The sequence below is a fragment of the Phaseolus vulgaris genome, chromosome 11 (assembly GCF_051622355.1).
Source record: "Phaseolus vulgaris cultivar YP4 chromosome 11, ASM5162235v1, whole genome shotgun sequence".
Lineage (NCBI taxonomy): Eukaryota > Viridiplantae > Streptophyta > Magnoliopsida > Fabales > Fabaceae > Phaseolus > Phaseolus vulgaris.
The window spans coordinates 2,904,312-2,928,372 of NC_143508.1; the positions used below are offsets into that span (position 1 = coordinate 2,904,312).

A 24,061-nucleotide genomic window follows, 5' to 3' on the forward strand; every position below is an offset into this window, starting at 1 on the left:
CCGAACAATACCTCAAGAAGCCACGATACATCAGATCAAGAGGATGATCGCTACCAATGACATAGCAAAATATTCCAAGTTACAGTTGCTTCCTAAGAGTTCCCTAAACCTTCACCGAGATCGGAAATTGAGGAAAGATCGGAAATTGAGGAAATACTAAATAGATATACCCAATTATTTGAGAACCACGAGGCCTTCCTCCTATTCAGATTTAAATTTGATTTATTCACACAAAGTAGTTACCTTTTATACTTGAGATTTAAATTGATTTAAATTGCATGTGCCAATTTGGAAAATAAGCATTTACCTTTTATTCGTCTAAAAAATGAAACTAAAATCCCCCATTGGACCTAAAATGCCCCATTAGACATCTATTAGACCGTTTTTATGTGAAATGATATGCTGAAATCAAAACTTACAAGTACATAAAATTATCACATTTTAAAACTTCATAATATCTTGATAATCTATCAGAGCAATTGCTACTGTATTGTGGAACAATTAGTGGTCTATGAAACCAAAACTAATGTTTGTATCAAAAGAATGTTCTGGCACTCGACTAGAAATTTGTTCAACTCATCTGGATCTAATAACTTCAAGTGCCCTTCCCTTCTGTATAACTATACGAAACTAAAGATCCACTGAATCATGCTAACACCACACGACGGTTAAACTGCAGTACAACATTAACTCAATTTCACTGATGCAAATTTTTCTGCAAGATCCATAGCCTCCTTAACACGTGCTGCATCCGTACCCTGAAAAAGATAAGCGTACACATATCAGTACAATATCAAATAAAACGCACAATGCATACCATAAATTCTCCTAATTGAAGCACATTCTTCTTCAATTCTGAAAATTATTCCCAGTGCTTAGATAAAAGAATGAGATGTCTACATAAATAAATCAGTAGTTCCGTAACGATAGCCTAGTTTTAAAATAGTGTTTTGGCTGGCACTTGAATGTTAAAAAAACTAGTTTTATTTTGACCAGCGTTTAAGTCCAAATCAAATCCAACAGAAAGTTCCATTATTATTTTCTCCCCCTCTTCTCCAAATAAGAAAGTTTTAGAAAAGAGTAATCAATCTCAAGAAAACTATAACTGATATTACATCAAATCAATACAAAAAAAAACTGAACCAATTAAGAATAATATTAAACCAATACAAATTTGCGTATAGATTACATGATCAAACTTTCTGAACCTACATTGTAAACTAACAAATTTCAATTGCTCGTAAGATTGTTGAAACAAGTTGCGATATAACTAATAAAAACAATTACATGACCACACTGGTCATGATTAAACAATAAAAGATTAAAACCCATGGCATCTCGAACATTCTCCTAGACCCCGGAGATTAAACATTAGCTACTTCTGTGCAAAGATTAAAGAAATTAGTCAATAACTAACCTGACCCGTTGCAAGACCACCTTTTCCTTTACCACATCTCCCTTTTAGAGGCCCCAACGCATTACTCAGCCACTCTGACACATCCAGCTTACCTTTATCTCCTTTCTCTGGCACCCCAGCACAAATTACAGCCTTGTTAGTAGATTCATCCGTGCTAAAAACCATCACAGATAAGCCCTGTTTACCAGCCAGCACCATTAAAAGTTAGTGTTTGAGGCTAACAGAAATTTTAAATAACAGGAATATGAAATCTCAAAAAGCATATTCATCCATATGATGACAACAACACTAAATTGGCGCCAGAATTAAAATCAGCAATTACCTTCTGGTCCATGGCTTTAGTAACAGCCTCACGAACTGCAGCTACATCCAGACCAACATCAACACGGGATATGCAAAAAGCTTTCCCATTAGAAGCAGCAAGCTCAGCCTTCTCGGCTGTAATAATTACAGCTTTACGCTTGTTTTCCTCAGCAACCTGCTTTTGTGCTTTTCTCACTTGATCCTACAAGAAATATGATATTATTACAATATATGACTAAATGCATGAGCAAATTGAAGGACAACAAATAAAAAACACTAGTAAAACGGGAAAAAGTAAAATGCCTGCAAAATTATTCTACATATTTACTATACCTGAAGTCGAGCTATCTTGTTCTTGATGTCAGCTTTCTTGGCAGCCGGAATTGATAAAGTTTCAACATTGCTTTTGAATGATGAAACTTTCTGTTAAGGGAAAGTGAAAATCAAGTGACTACAATTCTGGAAGAGTACGATCATTGTTGATAATGAAGAGAAAATGAGATCAAGAGACAATCATGTGAGAGAGGGCATGCACTAACGTCAGCAATTAGGATCGGTGTTTATATATTCAGATAATACTAAGTGCATGATGGTGGATGAAGACAAACAAATCAGTATACAACTACAAATTCTCGCTGCCTAAAAGGAGAAAAAAATAAAGCAAACTTATTAGAATACATTAAAACCCAGTCTAGTATCCATACCACTATAGCAGCACAAACTACCATCTTCCCCAATGCCTAAAAAGATAGGAACTTTCAATGCATAATAAATGTATAATGTATTTATCAGTTGTTCTGTTAGTTTAGCAATTCAATCAAGAGTTTATGTTTGCGGTCACAAGTATTTCAAACTTTCCAATATACTGAACAGGCTCCATTAGGCCTTGATATTGGGTTCAAAACTGGGAATTTTTATAAGCCCAATGTCTAGTTTGATAACTATCCTTAAAACAAGCAATTCTAAGGCCCAATTTGGCAGCTGGTTCAGCTAGTTATGCTACCTCTGTTTTATCCATCTTCAGTCATTAGATGTTATGGAGCCAAACATTTTGACCTGTTGAATTGGCCAACTAACTAGAATAGAAAGGAAAAAAGCACAAGCCTAATTTTCTAGAAAATCTTATATGAACAGAAACCCAAATACCAACCTCTTCCAGCAAACTTCCATCTAACTTAGATGCGTCATCTACTTGTTGCTCAAATTCATCTGCCACTTTCATTGCATCATAAGCACGATCAGTTGTGACAGCTGTTATTCTACGTATGCCTTTTGCAATGCCCTCCTCAGATAAAAGTGCAAAAGCTTTTGCCTCTCGTGTGTTTGAAATATGGGTGCCTAGATCATCAACTAAATATGAAGAGCCTCGAATAATAAAGAAAAAAAGATCTTCAAAGGAAACATTAGCTACAATATTCACCTCCACATAATTCTGATGAAATGGATAACCATTTTTCATTCTCAGGGTCAACAAGAAGATCCTCAACTTTTTGTCCAATTGACACAACTCTAACAGGATCAGGATAGACCTACACCAAGGCAGAATGTTGAGGAACATTATCCAGGATAGACAAGCAAAAATTGTGAAATGACATTACTTACTTCTCCAAAAACAGCTCGTAAACCATTGATACGCTTGGCTTCAGCAAGAGTTACCTCCTTTGCACTTACATCCAATTCAGCCTTAATTTGTTCATTAACAATTGACTCAATCCTCCTTAAATTGTCCGCGTCAACGGGCTTGCCTATTCATAGCAGCGAAGTAAACAACAGCTCTTGACACTAACAATATACTAGCAGTCCAATTGAACAAACTTTACCATGAGAAAAGTCAAATCTCAATTTTTCAGGTAGAACAATGGATCCTTTCTGGTCAACATGATCCCCAAGTACTTCCTGCATTCATCATAGGAAATTCCAACAAACACACAGATCAGTAAGGGGAATGACAAGTCTTCATTCAGTGCCATTATCAACATACCCTGAGAGCAAAGTTTAACATGTGCGTGCAGGTATGGTTAGGGGCTATGATGGCACGTCTTCCATAGTCAACCTACAAAAGTTACCAAATATACAAAATAAATGAGGAAACAGAGAAAAAAAATGTACTGAAAGATAACCAAAAAACGTCGAGGTGTATTTGCAGGGAAAGTGAACAAATAATCAAGGAGAAGTTCGACTCGAAAAGTAATTAATAACACTAATAAAAAAATACCTTGCATACTACTTTGTCACCAACAGATATACCACTCCCATTACCAATGTGAAGAACAAAGCCTCCATAAACTTGAGTGTTATGCACTTGAAATGAACCAAGTATACCCTCGAGTGATCCAGTATCAAAAATCTGCATATGTAAAAAAAGGAGTACATTGATGACACATCTTGTACACATATTTATAGCTTTAGTGTACAGTGAAAGCACTTTCCATTGCTTTATTTTCAATTTTTAACTCATTTCCTTTTAATAGTAATAAATTTGGTTCATTGTACACATTTGCTTTAATTTTGTATTTTTGGATCGTCTGACCTTTGTTCATTATGTTTCATGTGATGGCATAGAATTGGTGTCAGTCTAGTTGAGAGGTCAGATTTCATAGTGATATCTAACATGAGTTTTATAATAATAATAATGATGATGATTCCTTTTTTTGAATCAAACAAAACTATAATGAAATATGACATAATTTATTTAAAAGGCTAGATTACCTGACCACCTTGCTCAGCATAGAAGCTTGTAGATTCCAGAACTAAACCAATATCATCACCAGTATTAATAGTATCAACAAACTCAGAACCAGTATATATTGCTTGCACCACACTCTCATGGTCCTGTGATAAGAAATGGTGGAGAATAGAAATCAATGGAAGGAATAGAAGCTGATTCCAATAGAATACCAAGTGTATAAATAAAGAGCCTTCAAAAGTCTAATACAACTGCTCAACTAATAACCAAAATATAATATATTTTTCATCATGTCTCCTTCCAGTTTGTATGTTGAAAATATGAAAGCCATCAAAAATATCAAGTTTAATCAAAGAAGAAAGGTTGGGGGCAAGAGAACCAATAGTAGAAACCCCTCTTTCCAGTAGTTCTTCGTAACAAAGTTACCTTGAACCAACCATATTTGAAGCTATCATCTGTTGGGGATATGCCCCTTTTGTGCAATGCTGAGGTAGCATCAGCATCCATGACAATGGCACCACCAACTTGCTGACAATAACAAAAGAAAGTTGTGGGAGAAGCAGAAAAAATAAATAAAAAAGTGTTAATATTAGTCAAGGATTAGTTTATCCTTTGAATATATCAGGCGTTTTTAAAACAAATAAGAAACACGTGCACATAAAAGAGACATTCGAGGAAATAAGATAAGATACCTTTGTTTGAGCACTTCTAGATCTCTCTCTTGCAGCCTCCATAGCCGTATCAAAACCTTTAACATCAACAACTAATCCTTTTTCTTCAGCCATCAGCTGATAAAACACGAAAAATGTTAGGAAATAAATAAAAAAGGCATAATATAAACTTACAGTTCCATGCAGCATTAAAGCGAAGCAAGCCACCTACCTGAGTGAGATCTAATGGGAATCCAAATGTATCCCACAAGACAAATGCTTCCTATAATCAAGAGACAACTGCATGAGAAATATCCCATAGGTATGTTGAAAAACAACTCGGAATAACATATTGAATTATAAAATCAACAGTTCAACACTTGAGTATTTGTGCTTTACTACGAATGTGATTTTAATACAACATTGTGAACAACATACAATAGTGATAAAATCATAGGAACTAATGAGTTTGGATAAAAACATCAGAAGTTTAAATTTGAAATGAAGAAAATCTCATTAAATCCCCAAAAACAGTTAAAAAAAATATGACACAACAAAAAAATTCCAGAGCCAAGTGAAATTTCAAAAACATATTTGTTTGTTTGAATTTTAAATAGACTGCATAAACTTGCAAATATATATGACTACAAGGTAACAGAAAATAGCAGGTTCTACTTGCCTCCCCACTCAGTATCTTTCCCTGAACATGTCGAACAGCTGTCTCAAATTTCTCAATACCCTAGAAGAAGGAAAAACAGTGAGGTTGTCTTCTGCTCTTTATACATATAACATGAAAAAGAAAATGACAAAAGCCATCTAGAGCAATGAATAAAGTCCACAAGAAACAAAACTGATGTGAGAAATGGCTGTCATAATGTCATTAAAATTGATAAGTGATAACCCGTAAATATAAATGAGCATATGACTACAGTCACCTTAATTAAGGTTCTTCCAAAACTTTCCTCCTCCTCTGCAATTACATTCCGAATGTGCGCTTCCTGTTGTTTTAGCTCAGGGAAAACATCGCCCATCACATTCACCACCACGCTTACAAGCCTGAATTCAGTAAAAATGAGGACAGAAAAAGACATTACACACAGAATGTACACATATTTATAAAAACATGGAATCACTGGAGGACGAAATCATATAGCAACAATTCCTTAAAGAAATGTAAACAATTTTTTTATAAAAAGAAAATAGGTAAAAGAATTCATTTAAGAAAGAATGTCATGGAAAATGAAAGAAAAACACAGTAGACAACAGAGAGCTAAGAGAGAATATACAAGTTTACGACGAACTAAATTGATTACAAAAAAAATCAATTTACAGCTAAACTATTTACATATATACACATAGTACATTCCCAAACAATCTTACAGAATCTGATCACTATGTAAGACAAAAATCAAATGAGCTGGTGGTTATGACAACCTGTCAGGATGTCGCTGAAGGTTAAACATGCAGTACAACTGAATTATTAGCCAACCTAACTTGATAAGAACCTAGGGAGAAACACACCATAAAAACTAGCGGCTGTAGTTGCAGAAACCAAAGCAATATAAACTCACTCTAGAATCTAATACTTCCAATGTGGGACTCAGGCCCCATACATTGCAATAGAAACCAAGCATCTTACCATGCTCCACAACCACAGTAGGTTTGCTAAGCACTGGCACTTGGAGTAGTCTCAGACTAACACTACAATGCCAACATAAAAGCTAGCTGTTGTAGTTGAAGAATCCAAGGCCCAGTAAACCCCACACTAGAATCTCATACTTCCAATGTGGAACTCGATCAAGTCCATAACCTTGCAATTGTATCCTAGCATAACTACTCAAATACACATAAATGTTTTATAATCCATATGATACCAGGATGCAAAACAAATGCTGCTTATTGGTAAAACAAAGTTTTATGAATTCTCATTGTCCTTTGGGTTGAACCTTATTCCAATATAAGACTTTATTGGTGAGGGTCCGCAACTTATTTATTACCCCATGCTGAATAAGATAGCAATAGGATCCCACACTCTAACCCCTTTTTCTTAAAATTGTCTCATATATAACATTCTACTAACACACATACACGTATATATAACAATCATATTTTTTTCTTATAGTCATTTTTTCTTTGTAGTCTTATATTTAACCAGCATCAGTTTTATTTTTATATTACTCCAAACATTAACATACATTAAAATCTATAATTTTTGTGATTTATTCCATGAAATCATTTTCAGGATTTGATATTTGAGTACCACAGAATTAAGTGACAGCAAATGTTTATAGAAGCATTGCACTCTAACTATTTGTGTATACATTTGGATAATATTTAATAATGATTTTCAATTTTAATTTTTTTTTTAAATTACAATAAAATTCATGTTGGAGATTTCATATTAACTAGAAATAAAGTCAAATTATAGTATATAAATAGAGACAAACCTCACCTCTCACTAAGTCGATTTTGTCAGATTCTGTTGGGCTTAAACTCACTACTTTAATAATTTGTTTTGTTTTGTGAATTATATATGCATGGATACATACTTTAAATGTATTTTAATTTAATGTATTGTATCCTACATTTTTTAACATGAGAAAATTGCTGTATCGGATGTGTTGTATCCAATACACATATATTTCCGTGCATCATAGCTGGCAACAAAGCTTTACATCAGGAGTCAGACAACAGATTAAAGTTGTTAACCATTATACATACCCATTGAAAAATCCCTCTTTAGCCTTTAGCACTTCCCGTCCATACCGCACAGCTCGACGGAGTATACGTCTCAGAACATACTCACGGCCATCGTTACCTTAAAAAATGGAAACCAGTCACTGACTAAATGTTTTACAGCTAGTATTACAGATATATAATAATCAAAATGTCCAAAGCCAAAATAGATTGGTTAAGGGAATTTATTTTTCTTAGTGGAGCTACCAACAGTGTTCAACCCTGTCAATGACGAACAGGCCACCCTTAAGGTACGAGAGGGGAAAGGCAAAAAACTTGATGTTACTCAAAGCTTCCATTTTGTGACTCACGATGTCAATGAAAATACCAGTTCTAAAATGTCATACCAGGACGAGACCCATCAGCAATGGCAATAGATAGAGTTCTGATGTGATCTGCAACAACCCTATATGCCATGTCAACTTTATCTACATCATCTGGTCCAACTTTACCAGAATAAGTTCTGGCACCAGTTGCCTGTAAATGGGTTACACAAAAGCAAAATTAGATATCAAACAGTTTCCAGTCACAAACATTAAATTAAATCGAAGTACTAAAAGAAAACAATAAAATATTAACAAGAAGAATCATGCACAAGGAAATTAAGAACACATGCAAAATCTTAAATGCAAATCCATAAAAGCATTCACAGGATTTCAAAACAGCACATGGAAAGGCATGCTATGACACACAGAAAATCTTATATGTGTAACTACATATATACTCAGCTAATAACTCTGTAGGAACTAAAGTATTTAAAGACAGCAAGTAAAATTAACAATTTACAAACGTAGGTTATATAAGGTCAAAAAATATATTTATTGAAATAGATATTTGAAATTAAGTAGTTGTCCGATGGTATTAGATAATGAGGAAGCTTAAGGAATAAAGTTTGTTTATCTAAATGACCTAGATAGTGCTGACACAAGGTGCACGAACAGGAAACAAGAAAAAGACACAATTTAATGTGATTCAACTTACAGTGAATTATATGTTTACATTCACTGTAGGCAAAGAAGTAAAACCTTAAAAAATTGCCTTAAAAAAACACTGAACAATGGGTGTAAGCCCCAGAATCAACAATAATCCTAGTCAACATTTAACTCCATGTTAATAGTTATAGACTTACGACAGTTACATACTTAAACATTCCTATAGAACTTCTTTATGCAAACGGATAACTATGGGTCCAGATAGGTTAGGCAATGCTCCCTTCACTTGATACCATGCACATACATTCTGCTATAAAAGTGATTAGTGATACTATGTTACAAGAATTACCCGCTGAATACCATCAAACACAAAGGAACTATAATAAAATCTAATGACTTCACCAACATACCCTCTGAATACCATCAAAGATTGGCAAGAACACGTCAGTGTCATAATTGCTCATTTTGTTCTGTAGTATAGAGGCCAATCGTTCAAAACCCAGGCCCGTATCGACATGCTTTGCCGGAAGGGGTTTAAGAGAGCCATCAGCCTCCCTATTGAACTGTCACCATGTAAACAAATAGTCACATACATACAAATTCATGGTCAGAGAATCAGACTGCATCCTAAAATGGATTCTAGTACCAATCTATCATAGTACATAAATGAGGGGAGAAAAAGTATTGGTAGTAAGGCACTCTGTAAATCTTTTTAGTACCTGAATAAAGACAAGGTTCCATATCTCAATGCAAGTAGGATCATCGTTATTAACCAATGATGCAGCATCACGGTTACCAATTCTGTCAAAATGTATTTCAGTGCAAGGTCCGCAAGGACCAGTGTCACCCATTTCCCAGAAATTGTCCTATCCAAATATACAGATTTAGTAAGATATGCAGACTCAGTTAAGAAAGAAATTACAGTACAATACTAAATTTAGATTTTGCATGCCTTATGATTGTTGTGAAAAAAAGTTGCATTTTAGGTATTTTCTTAAATGAAAGGAAAGGTTAAATGATCCCAGCATTTATTTGAGAAGCCCGGATAATCTTTTTTATTGACAATATGATTTCAATTATTACTCACTGATAACTACCTGCGATCATTGTTACCCATTAAGTATGGCAAATAATTTATCATCACATGATAAAAATAGAGCAACAAGCTGTCAGTGAAATAACATTGTGATTCTGGTTTTTTTTTAATTTAAGACGTAGTGAAGGCATACTTTACAGCCAAAAGGAAGCACACGTCCAGGAGGCAAAAACTTTAGCCATATATCTCTAGCCTCCAAATCAGGGGCAAGACCAGCCTTATCATCACCCCCAAAATATGTGGCATATAGGCGATCTGATGGTAACTTGTAAACCTGAAGCACAAAAAAGAAGTTAGCAAAAGTTATGCATTATATAAATTGAGAAGTCAAATGACTACCAACTTCACAATTTAGCAATGTAGCGCAATACTATACACACAAGTTTAAGCATTCTAATTTTTTTTTCATAGGATGCAATCGTTAATTTATCCAGAATTAGCAAGTAGTAGAGGCCATTCAATGTGATCGCCAATGTCAAGATTGCAGTTGGCAATTGAACACTAACAAAATCATTCGTAATATTTAAGTCACGATATCATTCTTCCTCGGGAAAAAATACTCAATGCATTAATAGTGGGCATGGTGCAATTGATGGTGTGGAAGTAGGAAGTATTGGTGATAGTGATGGGAAGATTGCTAAATGAAAAGTGTAACTGGACACTAGAAGACCAACTTACCACCATATGAAAGGCACAATTTAAGCAGACATGAAAGCACAATAACATTATATGGCACAGTAGTTAATTACAGCTAGCTGCTAGTGATTAGATACCATTCTCATGGACAAAGCACTTGGCATAGTGATCTAACATAACAATATTATATCATTGTTTACAACAAAGTGGGCTCATAATTCAAGATGCAAAATACAAAACTCCAACCAATAAAACATACTTCGGTTAAAAGCTCCCACGCCCAGCTGATGGCTTCTGGCTTAAAGTAATCCCCAAAGGACCAATTTCCCAACATCTCAAAGAAGGTGTGATGGTAGGTGTCCTTCCCTACATCATCAAGATCATTGTGTTTACCACCAGCTCGAATGCACTTCTGTGTGTTGTAAGCACGAGAGAGTTTACTCAAGCCAGTGTTGGGATCCGCAGTACCCAAAAAAATTGGCTTGAACTGGTTCATACCTATCATCACATCACAAATAGACCTTAACACCATAATTTTTTCCCGAAAAACATACAACGCAATGCTATTAACTTACTATCATCACCAACACGGAACATATGTATCAATATATATTTATCAACAAATTAGAGCAATGAAACATGAATACTCTCCACTACAAACACCTCGTTAACACCTACCATTTCTCCCTCCCTCTCCTCTCTCACCATGAATAATTTTAACAAATTAACACGATGCATTCAACATCACTTCATATTTCAAGTCAAAACCCCTACCGACACCACGACCATTTCCAATTTCAAATACAGCACGGCACACTTTGACTTGAAGAAGAATTTTAAAAAAAAAATCCACACACAGAATCACTCATCAAGAAACGTACCAGCGTTGGCGAAGAGAAGAGTGGGGTCATTGAAGGGGACGACGGGGCTGGACTTCCAGTTGACGTGATTCTTGCCTTCGAAGAAGCTCATGAAAGTGTCTCTCACGCGCTTCGCCGGCCACTCCACATCGCTAGTCTCGGCTCCGGGCATGGCTGCGACGGAAGACGACGGAGAATTAAGAGATCTGGCGGCGCGAAAGGGGATGGAGAGTGGGAGTAGCGGCGGCGGAAGAGGGTTACAGTTACGAAAGGAAATGAGCAAAGCTCTTACGCCGAATCCTCTATTCATTCACTCATCCATTCGTGTCTTGGTGTTTTTTAATGCTAACGAGTTGCAAGTGACGAATAAGTCCATTTCACCAAATATTATGTAATAACTATTTTTTTATGAAAATATTATTGGGCCCTTCTTCAAGATTTTTGGAGTTTAATTAAGTTGCAAATTGGTGTCAACAAAAATCCCTAGTGACTAATTAATTTAATGATGCAAATAGATATGTGTATAATCAAATCTAATTATACTTATTGGATCTCACATCGACTAGATATTAGAGTATTTTATTGTATATAAGTGAATACAAATTTGATCTCATGAACTGATTTTATGAGGTTGAGTTAGGCTTAAAGTCCACTTCGTTGCCTTTAAAATTTAAAATATGAGAAATTGTACCAAGTAACATACTTGCATATTTTTAAAAAACTAAATAGATATGTATTGTATTTATATTTTTAATAAATCACATTCATGTCTCATTAAACATTTTTTACTCTCTTTTTTAATAAATTATATAAATCTCTTCTATGTTTTAATAAAATAATATTTTCCCTTGTTTATATAAAAAAATATTATATTGACTAAAATAAATAAATAAAACAATGTCTTAAATATAAAAATAATAATAATATTCTCATTTGCATAATTCACACTCTAAGTAACGTGATTGCCTCGTTTTTGTAATACAATATAAATAGTATTTTTGCATGAATGGTTGAATCCTAGTTTCCATGATTTTGTATTTTTTTTTATATATTTTTTTTGTGTGCGGATTTTGGTGAAACATATGGCTAAAATGAATGAAAGAAATACTTAGGTATTCGTGTATGGAGAATGATAATGAAATTTAAGGGAGGTTAAGTCAATTCCCAAAAGGTTAAATGTTATAACATTTACAAATAAGGCTAAGAATGAGTGAGTTAAGAGACTAGTTGAGGGTGAAAATAGTCTATTCAAAACTTGTTTACAAGGTGGCTAACACTTTTATTTATAGTGTTATGGACAATTAAGGCGCAAACTTTAGTCCTAAAAACTTTTCACACACAGAAGGATAAGTAACTCTCTAATTATAGCAAAGCCTCTCAAATTATAGATTGGCAAGTGCAATCCTATAAATAGAGTTAATCTTCTTCGTTCCCATGAAGACAAATGGTCTTTTGGCATTGGTGAGAATCCTCTCCATTGAAGGGATGACATGTGGACCTTCATGTCTTCCTTGTTACTTTATGTTTTCTATTTGCACTTTAGTAATGTATTTGTGCATCCTATATGTATAGAGTTGCATTGGGAATAAAGAGGTTCAATTGTAACTCTAGTTAAACTTTTTTCTTCTATTTACACCCGACTCTAATTGACCCAGTACATTGTCAATGAAAATTGGCCCAAAACATGACCCAAAATAAAGTCTATACTACTATATATAATGTTTATAAAACTAGACAAAAAATGAAAGAGCAAACAACAATCAATTCTTCTTGAGATGAGAATCTTTTGAGCTCCTTCTTCGTCTTTCAATATTCTTAGCCAAATGTTTAGAGGTTGGATGAGTTTTCATCAGTTGATATTCAGTTTAAGGGAATGGAAGGTATACAAGATGATATGTGAAATAAATCTTGACTATATAAATATGTGTGTGAATGGTTTGATTAAATCTTATTTCACCTTATATTAATTTCTACGTGCCTACTTGTATGGTTTAGATGACTATCATCTTATAAAATCACTTGTTTCTTCAACCCCTTTATATCATAATATCGATCTCTTTCGTTTTTTTGTCCCGAAGTAAAAATGAGTACCGCAATGATACTACGATGTTCAAGTTAATATTTTTGTTAGAATAGAGTTCACGAAATAATTATGCATATGACTTCTCTATATCATAAAAAACTATTTGACTCTGGAATATCCACTTGTTTATACTAACTTACATAATATTTGGAGAAGACTAAAGTACTCTTTAAATTGTGATTTTGAGATTGGTTAAGTGTAGTAAATTATGTTTGGTTATTTTATTGTAGTGACACGCTACTCTTGACATGTTAAGATTGTGTCATGTAGTTCCTATTGTCGAGATGTGGTCATGCTTACACCAGTATTATCTCAATAGTTCGCAACTGTGTCAAATTTGTATTATACAATACACCTATCATGTTAATAAATGACTTTATTTTAATTTACCTATCACTTAATGAAGAATCTCAATTCATATTATCAAACATCTTAACATTTATAAATAACCTATAAAGAATTTACCTAAAGTAAGTTTTTTCATATATGAATGTGGGAAAAATTTCATAGAAATATCTATTTATATATAAGACATAAAAAAACTCAATATTTTCACAACCATATATTTCACATAATCTCATATAATCCATTTAAATTTTATAATCATATTTTTTTTATCTATCAATTCACTTCAATATAATATTTTATTATTATTATTATTTTCATATGATTGTTGATAAAAAAAGATGGTTATTAATGTATATTATTTTTAAAAACTAGAGAAAAGTAAACATTATTAAATATCGTACATAATACTTGGTAATTTTGTTCTCGCAAACTCATAGTTTGTATGCATGACTGTGCTACATGCCCATGTATCGATCAAAATGTGATATAACTAAATAATCATTTATTTGAAAAAAAAAAGGTGAGAGTTTGCACACATGGGGTCAATGTGCATGAACATTTGGTATGACTTCTTTTGTAAACTTTTTGTATTAATTTTTACGATTACAATGTATTACCAACTATTTGATTTGTAAAATGTTTTGTATACAGACAAAGGAGTTTGGTCACTCAGTTCATGTCGATAAAGTATTTCAACAAACACATATATGAAATATCACTAATGATTTTGTTGATGATAGATCAAGACAGACACATGTTAATTTATTTCAACTATTTTGTACACGCACATTAATTACTATTTTATAACAAACATTCATAATTTGAACAAAAATATTTCAAAAGTATATTTTCTCGAACATTATCCAGGTTTGCTTTTGTGGGTACCTCACAATGCACTCCCTTATATCCTTTTAAGAAGGAAAGACTAAGGAATCGTTGTTGGTTAAAAGTTATAAGTGAGAGGTATAAGAGATGGGTGTTTGGGGTTGGGCGTATCGATTTTCACAATGATTATTTTGGAAGTCACATGCATTATTACAACGCAAATGCGATAATGACCAAGTGCGAAAAAATATAATTTTATTAAGTTGTAGTGTGTGGGGTTAAATTAAGGATTTTGTATAATTTTTTTCGTATGTAATTATTTACCTATGAATTTCGTGTGAATATAATTACATACAAAAATTTCATATATAATTACTTATGGATTCTATCTACATGTATCTTCTTACAAAATTTATCTATATGTAAATTATCCATGAATATCAACATATGAATTTACCTACAAATTTTGAAAATCAGTACATAATAACTACTTACATCGATTTTATATACAATTCTTTCGCTTGTAGGTAATAACCAGTGTTGAGTTGTCTAAAATATAAATTATATTGACAATGTATTCCCACATATAAGAATAAATATTTTTCATTTTATATTTTTCATATTATATAAGAATAAATATTAATATTTTTTGTTGGTTTTCTTTAAATAATTTTATTTAATTTTAAAGTTTTAAAAGTATTTTTATATTTATTTGTGATTTTTTGGTTGTCAGTAGGTGTGATTTTTTTTTAAAAATTAATTATTTGAAATTTAAAAAAAAACTATTGAATATATATTTTTTTTTATAATTTTAGATATTTTTAACTAATTAATGAAACACATTAAAATTAAGAGAATGCAATTTGATTATTTTTTAAATAATGTTGCAAACTCAAATATTCATAACACCTACCGTTACTAACATTAGTTAATCCAATTAAAACTTGAATTTGGTACTGTTTTATTTTATTTTTAAACTGTATTCTGTTGAGTTCACTCTATTTTTTTAATTAATTAAATAATATAAAATTATACAAAATACAAAATTATATTCAGGATTTTTTTTAAATAATTAAAATTAAAAAATCACACCCAGCCAGAAAAAAAAAATCACAGATAAACATAAACATACTTTTTAAAACTTGAAAATTAAATAAAATTATTGAAAAAAACACAATTTTTTAAAACCATTTAAAATAAATAAAAAATCACAAAAAAATCAAGAAGACACAAGATTATAAAAAAATTACTATTTTTAAAATTGTGACGTGCTTAAATTGAAACAAAAATTTCCGAGAGTGTTAAGCCAAACCATTGGCAGAGAAAGGTGGATAAGAAAACAAAACAAAACAAACAGAATATTATTATCATTTGTCTGAACTGAACATGGATCCAATCCGGGTTAACCCGACCCGTTCCACCGATAGTACTCACCGGTGTGTAAAGTGTGAGCTGAGACACTGGTGGATGCTACTGCACTGATACTCACTCCACTGAACCCTGCACACGGCAGCTTCAACCGTGAGAAAGAGAGGAACAACCATGAAGCTGACCTCATTGACCGTGTTTGTCATAGCAATAGCGTCGTTATGCATTCTTCCCCAATATCCATGCTCATCATCTTCCCAATCCCAATTCCAATGGCAGATCCTCACCAAACACAATTTCTCTTCACAGATCCGTCTCCATAATCACCTCCTCCTCCTCGTCGCGCTTCCATGTACTTAACTCTACTCATCGACACTCTTTATTCGACCAACACCACTACGTGTTGCGTCGCGTTCTTCTGCTCCTAACGTGTTTGATGAATTCATTTGGATTTTGAACCGCAGGGTCCGGCGAGGCTCGATCTCTCATGAACGACGTTTCGCTTGCAGTTTCCGCGAAGCCTAAAGAGTTCGCCTCACTCAAACTCATGCTCATGCATAGGAACACCGAGAAGGTTCTAGCGGATTCCATTGGTGCTACCGATGAGATAACACTCGTTTATTTCCATTATTCTGTGTCTTATAAGTATCGTGGAAGATTAAGAGCTCAGAATATTCTGTTCTCGTTGAATCCTTATATATCCCTTGCGCCTGAGGAGGTTCCTCTCACTGCTCTCAATTCTCCTTTGGATTTAAGAGCATTCCTCGATTCCACTGACAAAGCCACTGTTCTCGTTGATTTTTGTGGTTGGACGCCCAAGTTGCTCGCCAAAAGTACCAAAGATAACGGAACGCAAAATAGTTTCACCGTGCTTGGTGAGTTTTAACGAATTTGATGTCACGAATCCGTACCTTACTTAACATTTGTTTTCTCTGAAATAATGTCTGTGACACTGATAATTGAAGTTAGGCAGGGCGAAAGTTGTTGACAGTTCAATAAGTATTTTTTGAATGATGAAATTCCAATTGGAGAGCGGAAAAATATGTTTTCCCTTATTAGTATGGAAATGGATTTCTTGCATTTGCACATTTGTGTACTAGCACCGTTAGTTGAAGATTGAATGATCTATATTTTTAGATGCGTATTTTAAGTCAAACAACACAAATCATATGGTTATATTCTATCTATATTTTATAAGTTGGGTGATACTTATCCAATGGTTTTTATTGTCTAAATGTATGGATTCCTTGATTATTACTTGGAATGTGTTGATGGTGGGGCACTCAGCAGAAGGTAGTCATTGTCTGTATGGGCGTTTTCCTTGCAGGGAATCACCATGGAACGGGTCTTAGCAGAGGGAATAGTAGAATGGCTGTGTCAAGGGGGAAGACTAACAAGAAGGTGGCTGGTATTATTTTAGTGCTCGTCAATTAAAAAACCTCGAGGTTAACAAGTAAATTCTTCATTTCATTATTTTCTGTTTTTTTTTTCTTTTTCCAAATCATCAGACGAGGACACATGCAAGGCTGAACTTGGTGTTGATAAAGGGTTTTGTGAAGCTCCTTGGCCAGGGGAATTTACCTTGTTAAATTATGGTCTTTTGGAAGGCTCCAAGGATAGGAATCATGATGTCGTACATCCTTGTTCATCATCTGAAGAATTTGAGCGGTTTCATTCTTTTTACTTGAAATTCATGACTGTTGTGAGAGAATTCTTCTTGCCTCCGGAGCGAAACAGATTTGGTCTGGTTTCAAATAGGTCAATGCTTTCGTCCCTAGGTGTTGGTGATTATGGCCCATGGTTTGCGGTTCAGTACCAAGCTGGATGTTCAAGTTGTTCAAATATTCTTAAAGAAGAGGATGACTTAAACTATGTTTTGCAGATGAATAATTATTGTGTTAAAGAGGTGAACAAAACCTTTCTATCTTTTGTTCCATACCATGAAGTATATGCCATAATTTATATTCCACCATTGTTCCTGTATCCTATGCCTAATAATAGTTGTGGACTAGTTTATTTAACTAATGAAGCCACACTACCAATACGCAAGCATCCATACTTCTTTCAATTAATACATCCATTTTTGGAACTTACCCTGTTTTTTTTTTGCATTTAGCTGGAAGGTAATGCATATGATCAAGAGCCCATTCTACCAGCAAATAAGCCATATGTACTCCTATTTGTTGATAGATCATCTGAATCCTCAGAAACCAGGGGTAAAAGTAAGGGAGCTCTTGAAGCTTTTAGAGAATTGGCACAACACCATCATAGTGCGAATCAAGCAGGTAAAAGGAATAATGACAGTGATGATAAATACTATCATGGTTTGAAGAGTACATCTGAACATCCTAGGTTAAAGTTGTCTATGCCAACTCAGAAGATTAAACTAAAAGAGAAGATTTCTTCTGTCATGATTATAAATGAGGGTAAGCAAGTTAGTTTAGACAATGTACCTTCTGATCTTCAAGGGAGTTCTTTGAATGAAATATTGGCCTATCTCCTCCAGCGAAAGAATGATAGAAAACTAAGCTCCCTAGCAAAGGATTTAGGCTTCCAACTTTTATCTGATGATATGGATATCAGGTTAGCTAGTACACAACAACCATATTCAGAAGTTCAGTCAAATCAAATTCCAACAGAAACCTCTGAACAAGGCCATACAGATACTGTGATGCTGGATGGAGATCCATATAGATCTTCTGGAGAGGTTAAGGAAAATCCCAAATCGACTGAGCTATCTTCTCGGCATGATGAAGTGAATAGACCTTCTATCATCTCACATGAAGAGAAATTATCTGTGCAGCCTGGGGAATCTGTTGCAGATTATGAACTTTCTACTGCCAAATTTGTGAGATCAGATACAGATGATTCTTCGGGTGGAAACAATTATGAGGAAGAACTGACTCATGTTCTTGGTTTTAAAGGTTCATTTTTCTATTCTGATGGTAATTATCAGTTACTTGAAAGACTCACGGGTGGTTTTGGAGTTCCATCTTTGGTTCTAGTTGATCCCATTCAGCAGCAACATTATGTTTACCCCGGTGAGAAAAGTTTCAACTTTTCTTCACTATATGATTTTCTTTCTGAGTTTCTTAATGGAACCCTACATCCTTATCAGCGGTCAGAATATGTACTTCGAGGTCAAAAGGGGCCCATCCATCCTCCATTTGTTAACTTGGATTTTCATGAGATAGATTCTATACCTCAAATCACCGCTCATAGTTTCTCTGAACTTGCTATTGGTTTTAATCATTCTAACAAAGAAGATACTTCCAATGCATGGAATAAAGATGTCTTGATATTGTTCAGCAATAACTGGTGTTCTTTCTGCCAGAGAATGGAAATGGTTGTTCGTGAAGTATATCGGGCCATAAAGGGCTATGTGGATATGTTAAACAGGGGAACTCAGAACATGGAAGGTATTTCTGATCATGGTAAGACTGTGTGTTTCTGTTTGTCTCTGCACTGTACCACCACATATTTCATTCAGATAAAGATGCTTGCTTAGGGTGTTTGTTTTCAGCAAGTTTTGTTGTGTCTCGGTTTTATGATAAAATGTGAGAAGCTTGTTGTTTTAGTTATAGTAAACTGGTCAGTAGCTTTTATGCCAGCAATTAGCTGGTCTTGTATCTGTTGTGCATATTATTGCCATCAACTGCTTGATACTATTGACTTGTGTGTTACCCAACCCCAGAATTTTACCTTTTCACTTCAAATTTGTAACCCATTGTGACTCTGCACCTATGATCTTTAGCATGAATCCCAATGGTTCTTATCCTTTTTTTTGTTTCGTGGACTTGATTGATGTTGGATGATGTTATTTAAATTGGTTTGTGGGAGAAGTTGCAGACATAATAGCTAAAAGTTTGACAATTGATCATTACATGGCAGAAAATTTTGATCAAGTCATGATGAAGCTTCCAGTGCTCTACTTATTAGATTGTACTTTGAATGACTGTGATTTAATACTGAAGTCATTAGATCAGGTACGTGTAAAGCTATACGTTTGGTCCTTGTCTCGCTTTTATGATTTGATTAATTGCATAAATTATCCCCTCTGTGTGTAGCAAATTCCCACTGGACCTTACACACAAAAACTTATTAAATTGGTTCACATACACATGCAAAACGTTACAAATTTGGTTTCTGCCTCCTTTAGGTCCCTTCTACATTCTTGACATGCTCCTCTATACATGAAGCTTATTTTTAATCCGGTCCTTTATTAGAATAAATAGTCTTAAATATAATTTATTGTAAGGTGTTGTGTGCTTTGTGTTGTACTTAGTTCCTAGATATATCTTTTGAGCACTATTTTGATCAAGACAGTTCTTTCTCTATTGCATTAATGGATTGTGTCCCTACCTCTACCTTGTTAAACTTGTCAAGAGGGACTGTCTACTCTTTTTTCGGAACTCCTCCCATGACTTCTGAGAAATTAAATGGAAAAAGCGACCTATCTTGGTCTGTCTTAGTTGAACTTTGATTCCTTGGCCAAGGTTTCCAAGATCACTTAGAAGAAGATAGGAGTTCAGTACCACCAGATCAAATTCAATGGTGGAAGAAAACTAATTTCCAGCTTTGTGCTCTACTTTGGCAACGGGTAGAGCCCAATATTTTGAGCACTCATGTCATTCAAAACATGTAATTCCTTTTGAAAAAAGACCCAAAATATTTTTGCAAATGATATTCAATGCCTCTACGATTGAGCTAATTGATTGGCTTTTCTCAAGTAGTCTGATGATGACATGATGTGTTTTATCACTGAAGCTCAAACACTAGTTGAGGAATTGAAGATATTCTTGGAAGTTAAGGAATTAGATGAGATAAAAAAGAAGTTGGATGAGTTTTATTTGGTGATGATCCTCTGTGCAATGAATTCGGATTTTGATCATGTTAGAGATAAAATTTTAACTGGTCAAGAAGTTCCTTCTATTGCAAACTTGACAACACGACTCCTTCGTGTTCCAAGTCTTAAGAGTAAAAATATTCAAGAATATGCTGAGTTTTCTGTCATGATTTCTACTTGTGGAAAAGGAGTTTGTGGTGGTAGAGGATGTTCTCAATGCACATTTTGTGAAAGAATGGGCCACACCCAAGAGAACGATTGCTCTTTACATGGGTTTTCTGGCAAAACAACCAATGTTTCCAAATCTGAAGGTTCTAAGCCAAATTTCTCTAATGAAGAACATCAAGAATATTTAAGGTTGAAATCCAACAACTTAGCCCAATTATCTACAACTCCCAATTTGTAAACAACTTGCATTTCACAATTTGTGGAGAGTCAAAATCCATGAATAATTGACTCAGGTGTATCTTATCATATCTCTGGTGATATCTCTTTGTTCTCTCATCTCCTTTTTTCTAAAACACCTCATTTCATTACCCTTTGTAAGTTCCTAATATAGTCTTAAATAGAATTTATTGTAAAGGTGTTGTGTTGTACTTAGATCCTATATATATCTTATCATATTCTCTTCTCTCCCCTCACATACATTTTATTTGATGTATCCAAAGTTATTATAGATATGAGACCCAATTCACTCAAATTCATTTTAATTCCTTTGTATTTTTCTCAAGTATGTGTAACACATTCTTAAATGTGTTGCACATTCTTAATATAGATCCTACATGTAAGGGGTCAAATAAAGAACATGCTACATGTAACGTGATTAAATTAAGAACTCACTATATGTATGAGGACCAAATAAAGAATGCTAAAAGAGTAAAGGTGGCAGGGACCAAATCTGTAATGTTTTATGGATATAGGGACTGATTTATTAAGTTTTTACGTGTAAGGCCCTAATTGAGAGTTTGCTACAGAAAAATGTGTTAAATTATATGTTCAACCTTATATTTGTTATGCATTATTTCATACTTTCGTGAGCATTTTGAGCTTGTTAGTGGATTGTACTTGTTCAGCAATGTATTGCTCATCTCTATTGTTAATTCATTATTGTTGGCTCAAATGAAGATGATGAATATTTTATGGGTACTTTTATGATGAACTTTTCGAATTTTGGGCTTACACGGTGATGATGCTGGTTGTAGACCGCCGCCCCCACCCCATTCCTCAACCACTGAATAAAGAAACTTCTCAATGGTGAAGCTTAAATTAGGAAAACAGTTATTTTTTAACTTGTATCCAAAGTCTAAAAATAGAAAGTCCAACTGATATTGTGCATTTTGAAATATCAAAAAGGAATCCAGTAAGCAGTGTCGGCAGGCTAATTTTCATTCAGTGGAATATTTGGAATAGCAATGAAATGAATCGGTGCTCAACCTGAACTAGTTTCTGTCAAAATCCTTGTTGCCTTGGACATCTATAAGCATTAAAAGACATCAATGCCTTTCTGAAAAGTTTTTTCCGCTTCGTTAGGTAGCAATAATTTTCATGTACAGGTGTTGCTCATTTGAAGCAGAAGCATGTACAAATTGGAATTATAAATTTTGAGATGGGATTAATTAAGTTGCATTGCATATACTAAAGGCTTGTTCCATTGTGTTATTTTTTAGTGGATACTATGAAGAAATTGATGAATCTCAGCTACGATTTATTTGAAACAACATTGTATTGAAATAATTAATTGTATGGCCTACCAATTTGAAATTTTATACTCTTGAAAGTATTGGACTTAAAGTTGTTTGTTGTACATTTAATATGCAGAGGGAAGTTTATCCTGCTCTAATTTTATTTCCAGCAGAAAAGAAGAAACCTCTTCTTTATGAAGGAGATATGGCTGTAATTGGTGTTATGAAATTTGTGGCTGAGCACGGAAGTAACTTTCATAAACTAATCAGAGACAAAGGTAAACATTCATTTGTGATATGGTATTTTTGTATATATAATTTATCAAATAGCATATGAATCAATTACTTTTGGCGTCAAACTTTGATTGGATACTGATGATCATTGACTCATCACCGCATCCTCATTTCCTATCCATTTTGGTTCCTAGTATCTACTTAGACTTGTGAGGTTATATCTAGATTTAGATGAACTTGACAGCGGAGTGATAGACTTGTAGCTAGTGTATCTTCTTTCAACTTTTGCTTGTAATAGTTCCCTGTTTTCTATTTCTTCTAACTTTAACATTTACTATGGTAGTACAAATTTATTCTTGACTTTGTTTCATGGTTCCAGTGGCAGTTCTTTGGCAATCTGAAAGAGCAGGCAAAAATCAAAACTTATATGATGCTTTGCTAACTGATCTCAACCCAGAACTGCTTCAATCACACAGCAAATATCATGGAGCCCCAGGTCATGACCGAATGCTAGACCAGGTGGTTAGACCTAACCCAATGAGTTCACCCGCAACAAATGGACTGCATGAAGCATTGCCTCACGTGGTGATTGGTTCAGTTCTAATTGCCACAGAAAAGCTTTTGGGGGTTCATCCGTTTGATGCATCAAAGATTCTCATTGTTGCAGCCAATGAAGTAACTGGATTTCAAGGTCTTATCCTCAACAAACATATAGAATGGAGTTCTCTGCCTAAATTGGAAGAAGAATTGGAAAAATTGAAAGAGGCCCCTCTCTCCCTTGGGGGTCCAGTAATGAAAACTGGAATGCCTCTTTTATCCTTAACTAGAACAGTTTCCGGAAATCATTTACCTGAAATCCTGCCTGGAATTTACTTGCTTGATCAAGTAACGACAATTCGTAAAATTGAGGAGCTGAAGTCAGCAAATCAACCAGTTGGGGATTACTGGTTTTTCTTGGGATATTCAAGTTGGGGATGGAAACAGTTACATGATGAGATGGCAGAAGGAGCTTGGAACTTGAGTGAGGATGCAACGAGACATTTAAATTGGCCGTGATTGCCATTTTTTGACCATCCTTACTGTACCAATAACATTTCTGATGCCCTTGTTAATTATAGAATTGTAAAATGCATATACTGTAGAAAATAACTTCCACATTCGTGATTCATTAGAACTAGTCTTGGGGGTAGGAAAATATGTGCTTGGGTAAGAAATCCAAAGTTTTGATTAGAAATGGGTACTTAAAGCACATATGGCGTGTTGAGTGGTCTTTTAATCTACAGATGCCCATTTGGAGGAGAAAATGAACAAATTCGCTGAGTTATCTGCATGAGGCTTATACAGCATATAGCATGGTCC

General features: G+C 34.2%; 2 protein-coding genes and 1 pseudogene across 5 annotated transcripts; 2 read left to right on the plus strand and 1 right to left on the minus strand.

The window, feature by feature from the left end:
• Positions 1–422: 422 nt before the first annotated feature.
• Positions 423–11,704, minus strand: ALATS (Alanyl-tRNA synthetase). Its single transcript, XM_068639658.2, has 23 exons — positions 11,338–11,704; positions 10,716–10,954; positions 9,954–10,094; positions 9,444–9,590; positions 9,135–9,287; positions 8,140–8,269; positions 7,778–7,874; positions 5,992–6,112; positions 5,736–5,795; positions 5,289–5,339; positions 5,099–5,194; positions 4,833–4,934; positions 4,430–4,552; positions 3,936–4,067; positions 3,702–3,773; positions 3,541–3,616; positions 3,323–3,465; positions 3,141–3,249; positions 2,871–3,058; positions 2,054–2,143; positions 1,740–1,922; positions 1,418–1,594; positions 423–758 (listed from the first exon to the last, which is right to left on the minus strand). Exons 1-23 carry the CDS (start codon positions 11,624–11,626, stop codon positions 687–689), a joined length of 2,991 nt encoding a protein of 996 aa, XP_068495759.2. The 5' UTR covers positions 11,627–11,704; the 3' UTR covers positions 423–686.
• A 4,129-nt stretch (positions 11,705–15,833) lies between these two features.
• LOC137831870 (uncharacterized) lies at positions 15,834–24,052 on the plus strand. 4 transcript variants are annotated; one of them, XM_068639784.2, is made up of 8 exons: positions 15,834–16,292; positions 16,405–16,815; positions 17,268–17,348; positions 17,449–17,846; positions 18,057–19,374; positions 19,832–19,926; positions 22,605–22,746; positions 23,082–24,052. In XM_068639784.2, the coding sequence occupies exons 1-8, from the start codon at positions 16,115–16,117 to the stop codon at positions 23,756–23,758; spliced, it is 3,300 nt and encodes a 1,099-aa protein (XP_068495885.1). In that variant the 5' UTR covers positions 15,834–16,114; the 3' UTR covers positions 23,759–24,052. The 4 variants fall into 4 exon arrangements, 2 of the variants coding, with proteins under 2 accessions (XP_068495885.1, XP_068495966.1); XR_016517268.1 differs by having other exon boundaries at positions 15,843–16,292; positions 22,642–22,746; XR_016517269.1 differs by having other exon boundaries at positions 15,843–16,292; positions 18,057–19,359; positions 22,642–22,746.
• Positions 20,151–21,489, plus strand: LOC150022974 (uncharacterized; annotated as a pseudogene).
• Positions 24,053–24,061: the final 9 nt, after the last annotated feature.